The following is a 9,694-nucleotide window of genomic DNA, read 5'->3' as shown; positions in this document are numbered from 1 at the left end:
CTGCACTGCAGCAGCCACCGCAGGCAGGTTTCTCTTCTTACTCCAAGGTAAAGGCACATGCAGGCTGCAGTACTGCCTTAAAATCAATAACCAGAACTCACCAATGGTACAGATCTGAGGACCTAGAGCACTTGATGGCCAGGTGACAGTGTGTGTGGGGGCGGGTGTGTGTGTGTGTGTGTGTGTGTGTGTGTGTGTGTGTGTGTGTGTGTGTGTGTGTGTGTGTGTGTATTGCTGGGAAGGTAACTCGAAGTCCTGTCAGTCTGCGCAGGGAAATTGTGTTGCCTGTTATAGGTGATAGGCAAACAGATACAAGGAAACCCAGTTTGCATTAGGATTAATGAATTTTATTTCATATACAAAACCTCAATACACCAGGTACTATAGTCAAGGTGAGCTAAGTCAACGTGGCTTTGAAAGATGTAGATCAACACATACATCTCAGCATTCACGCTTGAGTGTAGTTCAATCGAAAATGTTAAGGCAACTGGGCATGGTGGCTCTCACCTTTTTATTTATTTATTTATTTATTTATTTATTTAATGGTTTTTCAAGACAGGGTTTCTCTGTGTAGGCTCTCACCTTTAATCCTAGCCTTGACTGAGGCAAAATTGCAGTGAGTTTGAAGGCAGCCTTATGTATACACTGAGTTCTAGGACATCCACAGATATCAAGTGAGACCCATCTAAACAAAATAAGTAAACCAAAAATTCCATCTTAGTAGCTGGCACGGTACAGAACAATGAACTCAAGTCCAGCCAGGCTGTGTAATAAAGCTGCCTTTAAAAAAAAGTATTAGCAATTAGTAATTTATAACATGTTTGGGAAATTTTGCTTTAAGTTATATATATAATGGTGTAAACCAGGCGGTGGTGGCACGTGCCTTTAATCCCAGTGCTTGGGAGACAGAGGTAGACAGACCTTTGTGAGTTCAAGGCCATCCTGGTCTACAGAGTGAGTTCCAAGACAGGCAAGGCTGCACAGGGTAACCCTGTCTTGAAAAACCAAAGGAGGACGAGGAGGGGGAGGGAGAGGAAGAGGGGGAGAAATAAATAAATAAATAAATAAAAATTATTATTATTATAATTATAATTATTATTACTATTATTATTATTATTGTGTGCACAGGGTGTCGTTCCTGCACAGAGGTCTGTACACCACGTGTGCCTGGTGCCTGGCAGCAAAAAAAGCTGACACAAACCCTGTGTCATGAGCCACCTACATAGGTCCTGGGAACTTAATTCTGGGTCCTCTGGATGAGCAGCCATCTATCCAGCCTCCAGCATCTTAATTTTAAAACTTGAAAGAGGACAGACCCCCACTCAAGAGGGAAAAAGGGGCCAAGTATGGTGATACATGCTTTCTGGAAGCTTCAGGGGGGTGAATCTCCGTGGGTTCCTGGCCTAGTGAATCCTGGGACAGCCAGGGGCTACACAGAGACTCTGCCTTTAAAAAAGTAAAACAAGTTAGGAAGAAAGGAAAAGAAAAGCCTGAAATAGGCTCAAATAAAGGACTTTATGATTTATCTTGTGAGGCATGGTGGTGCACACCTGTAGGATGCTGAGTCAGGAGGATTGCTGAATTCTGGATCAGCTTGGGGTAGATATTTCTTTATTTTGAGATTAAGGTGTGTGTGTGTGTGTGGAGAGGGAATACAGGGTAAGTTTGAGGGCTCTTAATTGGCAAACCTCTTTCGGGAAGGAAAAAAAAACCTAGACTAATATGACTTCAGGAGGTTCATTTCCAGCTTAGACAGTTCTAATCACTGTAAATTCCATACACGATGCCAAGAGCTTTTCTCAAAGTCCCCAAAATTAATTCTCATCTGCACAGGCTGTCTTCGGCGCTGCACTCCTTTCGCAGCCGCACGCAGCGCCCGCAGGAGCTGGCTCCTCCCCGCTCGTGGGGAAAACCCTGCCTAATATTTATAACGCTATGACATACTGTAATACTCACAAGGTGGTTGTAGAAGTATAAACACGACTGGAGCCATCTGATTGGCTGCTGGTGATGTAACACCCATGTCAATACTTCCCAGTGAACGCACGTGTTCGACCTTTTATTTAAATTTCCATTTCATCACAGCAATAAGACACTCGGGGCGGTGCATTTTCTGTGAAACGATCGTTGCCCGGGGCCAGAGGTGCTGCCTGGCGCACACAATGCGCTCAAGGAGGTGTCCTCGCCAGGAGGGCACCGCCTGGTCCAGTCTTTTGTGAAGGAGCAAAATAAGTTCACTTCCTCGGGCACGGCCACCCGTGTCCCCCCTCTTGCCCCAACACACACACCCAGCAGATGACAAGGCTGCTGCGCGTTCCCACCCACCGCAGTTACTCCTGGAGTCCCAGGTGGAGTCGTGGCGAGAGCAGGGCACCGTGCGCCCCGGCGCGCGGCGGCGGCGGCGGCTGCGGCCGGCCGGGCGGCCCCTGACACCCGCCAGCTGTTTGTCCTGGCCGAGCCGGCCCCGCCCCGAGACCCCGGCCCCGCGCCCCGCCCGCCACCCGCTTCCTTCCCGCGGCCGCACCCCCGCCCGCAGGCCCGAGCGGCCGGCCCCTTTCCCGGTCCCCGGGCGCCCCCGGCCCAGCCCAGCCCGGCCCAGCCCGCCCCCTCCCCCGGCCGGCCCCCACCCTCTCCCCCTCCAGCGGTTACTGCTACCCCGGTGCATTGTGGGCGCACGGTCCGTTGTTCATTTGCCATTCGACCTCCGCCAGGGCCTGGTCGGACGGAAACGCTCCGCCGGCTTTATTGTCGGCTCGCTATGTGGCGGAGCCCGGCGGCTTAGCGCGCTCCTCGCGTCCGCGCCTCGGCAGTCAGCGGCGGCGGCGGCGCGGCTCCCCGAAGACCGAGAGCTGTTGGCGGGCCGGTGTGCAGTCGCGCGGCGCTGAAGCGGGGCAGCGGAGGGGCGCCCGCACTCCTCCTCAACTTCGAAGGCCGCACGCGCCCCCCCTCCCAACCCCGCCGGCTCGCCGCTCCGCCGCCCGCCCACCGCTCCGCGCGGGACGCTGCCCGGAGCGCGGCGGGGCGGGGGTGGAGAGGACGCGGCCGGGACAGGGGCGGCAGTCGGCAGCGGCAGCGGCGGACGCGTGCGGCGGCGGCGGAGGCGGCGGCGGCCAGGGAGCCAGCGCGAGGGTGAGGCCGGGCCGGCGGGAGCGCAGAGCAGCGCAACGCAGCGCCGGGGGCGGGGGCGGGGGCGAGTCGTTAGGGGAGCCGCGGCGGGCGGGCGGGCAGGCGAGCGCGCGGGACGCGACCCGAGGCCGGGCGCGAGCCGAGGCACCGGGCGGCGGCGGCGGCGGCTGCGCGCGCCATGTCGTTCAATGAAATGAACCGCAGGACGCTGGCGTTCCGAGGAGGCGGGTTGGTCACCGGCAGCAGCGGCGGCGGCGGCGGCAGCGGCCCCACGAACAATAACGCCGGCGGGGAGGCCTCCGCCTGGCCTCCGCAGCCGCAGCCGCGACAGCCCGCGCCGCAGCAGCCCAATGGGCGCGGGGCCGACGAGGAAATGGAATCGGAGGGCCTGGAGCCCCAAGACTCGGAGGCCTCCGCCGGGGCGGCCGCTGCTGCCGCCGCCGAGGACGCCAAGGAGTTGCTGTTCTCTCAGGACGCGAGCGGCCCCGCCTCGCTGGGCGGCGGCGGCGGCGGCGGCGCGGGGGGCCCCCTGTTAGCGGAAAGGAACCGTCGGACTCTGGCCTTCCGCGGGGGAGGCGGCGGGGGTCTCGGCAACAATGGCAGCAGCCGCGGCCGCCCGGAGACCTCGGCGTGGCCCCTCAGGCATTTCAATGGGCGAGGGCCGGCGGCCGTGGATCTGGAGCTGGACGCGCTGGAGGGGAAGGAGTTGATGCAGGACGGCGCGTCCCTGAGCGACAGCACCGAGGACGAGGAGGAGGGGGCGAGCCCGGGCGACGGCAGTGGGGCGGAAGGCGGCAGCTGCAGCAGCAGCAGGCGGTCGGGAGGCGATGGCGGGGACGAAGCGGAGGGCAGCGGTGTGGGAGCTGGCGAAGGAGAGGCTGTCCAACACTTCCCGCTCGCGAGGCCCAAGTCCCTCATGCAGAAGCTCCAGTGCTCCTTCCAGAGCTCTTGGCTCAAGGATTTCCCTTGGCTGCGGTATTCCAAGGATACTGGCCTTATGTTTTGCGGCTGGTGCCAAAAGACCCCCGAGGAGGGGGCCAGCGTGGACCTCCCCCAGGTGGGGCACGATGAGCTGTCGCGAGGGACCCGGAACTACAAGAAAACCCTGCTCCTGAGGCACCACGTCTCCGCCGAGCACAAACTCCACGAAGCCAACGCCCAGGTACGGTAGACCCGGCTCTTTGCTCTTCATTCCTTTTCGCCTTTTTTTTTTTTTTTTGGAGATCCTTTGGGAAAGGCTTATCAGTGGGAAAGACTAAAACTGAAGCAAAGAAAGAAAAATAAAAAAGGATCCGGGTGAAGGCCTCATTCCAATCAAGAGAGGTTCGGGGGAGCTTATGCGTAGGGGTTTAGAAAGCCTGGGAACAAAGTTTTCCGAAGTTGTGGATGTACTGGGGGAGGGGGTGGGACGACGGTGTTAGCGCTCGATTTATTTTATTTCTTATGAGTTTAGGGTTTGTGAGATTGAATCCGAAAGAGGTAGGAGATTTTTAACCTTAGAGATCGACTTTCAGTCAAAAAAGATTTATTTATTTATTTATTTAAACCAGCGGAGATTTTTAGAACAGCCTACTGCCTTCTTCTACACTAAAGTGCTAGAAGTAGTCTGAAGAATGAATTAAACAGTTTCCTTAAACCTAGGTCCTACTGGCTACCTACTCTTAAGTTCTTGTGTCTGGTCGAGATGATGTGAAAGGCATATGTAAATGTGGAGGAAGCTAGTTGAATAGCATGAATAATTTTTACCATGTCCATCTCTGTTACGCTCCTTTTTTGTAGTTTTAATTCCCCCTTCTAAAACAGTCCTACCCTATGCACAGGAGCCTAACCATTTTGCTAGCCCTTTTCAAGTGAGACGGATGCTGCTGCTTGGGTCCTCCTTTTTATGACTCAGACAACCTGTGGTGGTGGGTGGGATTCATTCTTTTGTATTGCTCCGCCAGTCATTGATTTCAGAAAGTCAACACTCAGGTATTAGTACCTCACCGCGGTGTTTATGGGAGCGACCCTGCTGCTCAGCACACTTACACCACAGTTTAGTAGGCATGCAAGTAACCCAGCTTAGCAGAGCTTGACTTTTAAAAGCATGGGGTTATTTTGTTTATTCCCAGAAGACAGGGAAATTAACCTTGTTTGGATTGATTCTGTTATATGCACAAGTTATCTTTGCCTACATCTTACAAGGAAGGTCAACCTTCCCCCATTCCTACCCTACCCCCACTTCCACCCCTTTGTGAGACAGGGTATCTGGCTGTCTTGGAACTCAATGTGTACACCAGGCTGGCCTTGAACTCACAGATCTGCCTGCCTCTGCCTCCTGAGTGCTGGGATTAAGGGTGTGAGCCACCACACCTGGCTGAAGGTCACTTATTTTTAAGATACAAAGCCCAGAAAATTTTAATGAGTTGCCTTAAATCCTGGATGTAACCTGAGGTTAGTGTCTATAAAGAGTGCTGTGATGGAGAAAATAATGAGTTTTGAGCAAATCTGGGTCCAGACCCGAGCTTTCTGCATTACTACCTTTGGAGATTGTACTGTAAATTTGATAGGCCTAACCTTTTTTCTTGTTTTAGGTGTGACAGACTCATTTACATTCTTCTGAAAAGTAATTTTGTTTTACACAAGAGGCATTTCAGGCATTGAAGGGTTAAGTAATAGATACCTGAAGGTATTTTAGTAAGATGATAGAAGCTGTGGCTTGTGAAAACAGTGAAAAGCTGAATATTCCAAGTATCAGTAGGTTAGTATTTAGAAATATTCTATTAAAAAATTGGAATGAGTGAGTTTTCTTAGGGAATCTTCGGTGGACCAAATACTACTCTGTAGACAAACATGAATGGGACTGAAAATTATAATTAGCTGCTCAGTGATCCGTAATTCAGAGGAAGAGAGGATTAGTTGGATAACCTTATGGTAGATTTAGTATGGGTGTATCCTGCAGGCATGTACCTGGATTTCAGAGTTCATTCCTAGGTAGAAACTTTTTTTTAAGGGCTGGAGAGAGAGCTCAGAGGTTAAGGGCACTGACTGCTTATTCCAGAGGACCAGGATTCAAATCCTAGCACCCACATGGTACCTCACAACTGTTGGTAACTCCAAGATCTGACACTTGCACATAGACATACATACAGGCAAAACAACCAGTGCCCATAAAATAAAGGTAAATAATTAAAAAAGAATTTGACCTCTTAAATACCCCTTCCCAACCACTGATGATATTTCCTTTTAATGTGCCATCCACTTTGTTTTAGGGCATTGTTCTGTTAAATCCTTAACTTTAACTAATGAGCCATCTCTCCAGGTCTTAAGGGGTTATGTATTTGTCTCCTTGATTAAATTTTAGGTGTTGCCACTTTGAACTGATTCTCACCATCTCTCTTTATTTGTGGCTAACTTTAGTTTGAGGGAGATCTTGTTCTTCCAAGAAACACCTGAAAAATCCCTTTTCCTTGTTAATACTAGTGACAGGTTCCTAGTACTTTGAGCATGATTTAATCATTATTTTCTTTGTTGTTGTTGCCCCATAGCCTTTGATTAACCATAGGAGGCAGTGTAACAGTTTGTGAGAACTTTCTTGGGCCCAGGGTCTAGGTCTTGGGTCCTGAACCTCTAACGTTTTTTATCTTCTTTCCCTCTTTCTTTCTTTCTTCCTTCCTTCCTTCCTTTCTTTCTCTTGCCTCTCTTTTTTTTCTAAGACAGGGTTTCTCTGTGTAGCCTTGGCTGTCCTGGACTTGCTTTGTAGACCAGGCTGGCCTCAACTTTACAAAGATCTGCCTGCCTCTGCCTCCCTGAATGCTGACATTACAGGCTTGCACCACCATGCCTGGCTGTCAGACTTTATTAGAAATTACTCTTAGAAAAAAAATTAATGTAGGTAGTGCCTTGTAGTCCTGGCTGGCTTGGTTGGCTTCAAACATTCTTTGCTCCTTTTACCTGTTTATTAAATGTTGGGACTATAGGCATAACCCCCTCCCCCAGCTGAGTGCTTACGGTTATCTAAGCAGTGCTGGTGTCTAATCCAAGATCTTACACTTACTAGGCCAGTGCTCTTACTGCTAAGCTTCACTCCTCAGGACCAAGACTTCTCTGTTTATTTCCTGGTCCCTCATTCATTAATGTCATCCTTTACATTTTTTTTTTTTTAATCTTATTGCAACAGGGTCTCCCTGTGGTACAGGTTAACCTTAAAGTCCCACTGTGTCATCAATTCTGAAGCCACCTTGTTATGGTATTGCTCTTGAATTAAGAGCCAACTATTTTCCCTTTTCATACTTCCTAAGACTAAGGCCCATCAGGCTGGGCATTCTGAACTTTTCTCATTAGAAGTGTAATATTTTCACTTCAGAGTATCTTGTATTAGCTTCCTCATTTAAAAAAATTCAGTGGAGGCTGAAGAGATGGCTCCGTGGTTAAAGAGTACTTGTTGCTTCTCAGAAGATAGGGTTTGGTTGTCATCACCCATCAGCCATGTGGTGGCTCACAACCATCTGTAACTCTAGTCCAGGGGATCCAACAAACATGAATGTGATAAACATGCATGCAAAAATGTTCATACACAAAACAAACTTTAGCTTATGCCTGTAGTCCCAGCCCTTGGGAAGCTGAAACTTGAGAATCAGTAGTTCAAGGTCATCTCAAGACAAATACTTGACACAGTCTTAAAACATTTGTATGTGGTCGGGTGTGGTCGTGCACACCTTTAATCCCAGCACTCTGGAGGCAGAGGCAGGAGGATCACTCTGAGTTCCAGGCCAGCCTGGTCTACAAAGCAAGTCTAGGACAGCCAAGGCTACACAGAGAAACCCTGTCTTGGGGAGAAAAAAACTGTTGTATGTGAGTTCTAAGATTCAGGCAAGAATTGGGCGTGGTGCCATAATCCCAGTACAGTCCAGAGCTAGAGGCCCCAGGAGCTTAGGTTTAGCATACACCAGTTGCGGGCCTTCTAGGACTACAGAGAGAGATCTTGGGGGCCAGAAAGGATTTATTCCCTCTCATGCTTTTTTCCTTTTTTTCTTTTCCTTAAAGATAGGTTCTTACTTTGTAGCTGGGGCTGAACCACTGCAGACCACCCTGTTTCCTCATTTATTTTTCTTTCCTTACCCTAGATAGGGTTTCTCTATGTATCCCTGGATGTCCTGGAACTCTGTGCACAAGGCTGGCCTCTAACTCAGATCCCTCTCAGCTCTACTTTCTGTGTGCTTGGATTAAAGATGTGCGTAAATATATTCAGCTCTCATTCATTCATTTTATTTCTTTCACAGAGCTAAGGATCAAATCCAGTGTCTCATTTATTTGTGCCACTGAGCTGAACCTAAAAGCCTCCGTTTTCTGTTAAACAACCCTTTGTTATGTCATAAATTTTTAGTTTTCATTTTTATTATGTGTAAGGGTGTGTGTGTTCTGTGTAGTAGGTACATATGGTTTGGGTGGTCAAAATGAAATTCCAGCCTTTTGGAAAAGAGCAGCAAGTGCTGAGCCGGCTCTTCAGTCTCAGTTGTGTTGTTTTTAAAGACAGGATTTTACTGTGCGTTGTAGCCCAGCTTAGTGTCCAATATAAGATCCTAGTAACCCAGTCTTAAAAGTGCTGGAATTTCCAGCTTGTAGCATGCTGGGTTTTTTTGTTTTGTTTTGTTTTGTTTGTTTGCCAGGGTCTCATTGGGTAGCCCTGGCTAACCGAAACAAGCTTTTTAGACTAGGCTGGCTTTGGATGCGCAGAGATCCACCTGCCTCTGCCTGAAGAGTTGTTGGGAGGTACTGTCACTCTCCTGGATTTTTGAAAGTCCAAGCAGGTATTTGTCCATTATTAAAGTTTGCTTTAATTGTTTGTTTTCTTTGGAGCTCAGGTACTGGAGTTGAATGAAGCTAGGGCCTCTCACAAGCTAGGTAAGGCCAGAGCTTTATTATTGAACTATATCTTTAGTGTGCCCCCACTCCCTGCTTTTGCTTTTTGAGACAGGCTTTCTCTGTGTAGCCCTAGCTGTCCTAAAACTTACTTTGTTAGACTAGGCTGACCTCACTCTGCCTCCTAGTGCTGGGATTAAAGGTGTGTGCCGCAGCCTCCCCCTAGCCCCCCCCCTTTTTTTTTACATATATACTTTTAAGAGAATCTTCCCAGGAGCTGCCTATGCTAGGCTGGCCAGGAACTCTTACCCTGTAAGCCCAAGTAGGCCTTATACTTGTGATAACTCTGCTTTAGCCTCCTGAGATGCTGGAATTACAGACATGTTCCTTGCCAGGACCTTTTTCTCATGTTTTATATATAAGACAAGACTGTCCATCTTGGTGTGTGTGTGTGTGTGTCTGTCTGTCTGTCTGTCTGTCTGTTCTGGTAATAAAAAACTTGAACACTTTAAAACTTTGATTTTCTATTTTGGAGATAGGTTCTTGCAAGGTTGCTCAGGCTGCTTGAACCCCCAAGCCTCTGTTCATCTCCTGCCTCTGTCCCCCACCCCCATTGGGACTCTAGGAGTGTATCACTGCACTTAAATTCAGTATTGGTTTTTTTTTTAAATTGGATCTTAGCTGTTGAGGACTGCTCCTAAGGAGAAGTGATGGTGGTGGTGGTGGT

The 9,694-nt window shown here is 49.6% G+C and overlaps 1 protein-coding gene and 1 long non-coding RNA gene across 2 annotated transcripts in view; one reads left to right on the top strand and one right to left on the bottom strand.

Annotated features, from left to right (window-relative positions):
• Positions 1–333: 333 nt before the first annotated feature.
• LOC311592756 lies at positions 334–2,528 on the bottom strand. The gene is made up of 2 exons (XR_014777503.1): positions 1,957–2,528; positions 334–1,446 (listed from the first exon to the last, which is right to left on the bottom strand). It is a non-coding gene; the product is annotated as an uncharacterized lncRNA (long non-coding RNA).
• A 701-nt stretch (positions 2,529–3,229) lies between these two features.
• Positions 3,230–9,694, top strand: part of ZBTB10 (zinc finger and BTB domain containing 10) — a 31,032-nt gene continuing 24,567 nt past the window's right edge. The window contains exon 1 of the mRNA XM_084773471.1: positions 3,230–4,288. Within this exon, the coding sequence (XP_084629597.1) occupies positions 3,305–4,288 (984 nt within the window). The 5' untranslated portion in view covers positions 3,230–3,304. The remainder of the gene's footprint in view (positions 4,289–9,694) is intronic.

This window comes from Acomys minous, assembly GCF_964271855.1.
Source record: "Acomys minous genome assembly, chromosome: 1".
In the NCBI taxonomy this organism is placed as follows: domain Eukaryota; kingdom Metazoa; phylum Chordata; class Mammalia; order Rodentia; family Muridae; genus Acomys; species Acomys minous.
This window is presented reverse-complemented; position numbering and strand designations above follow the sequence as displayed.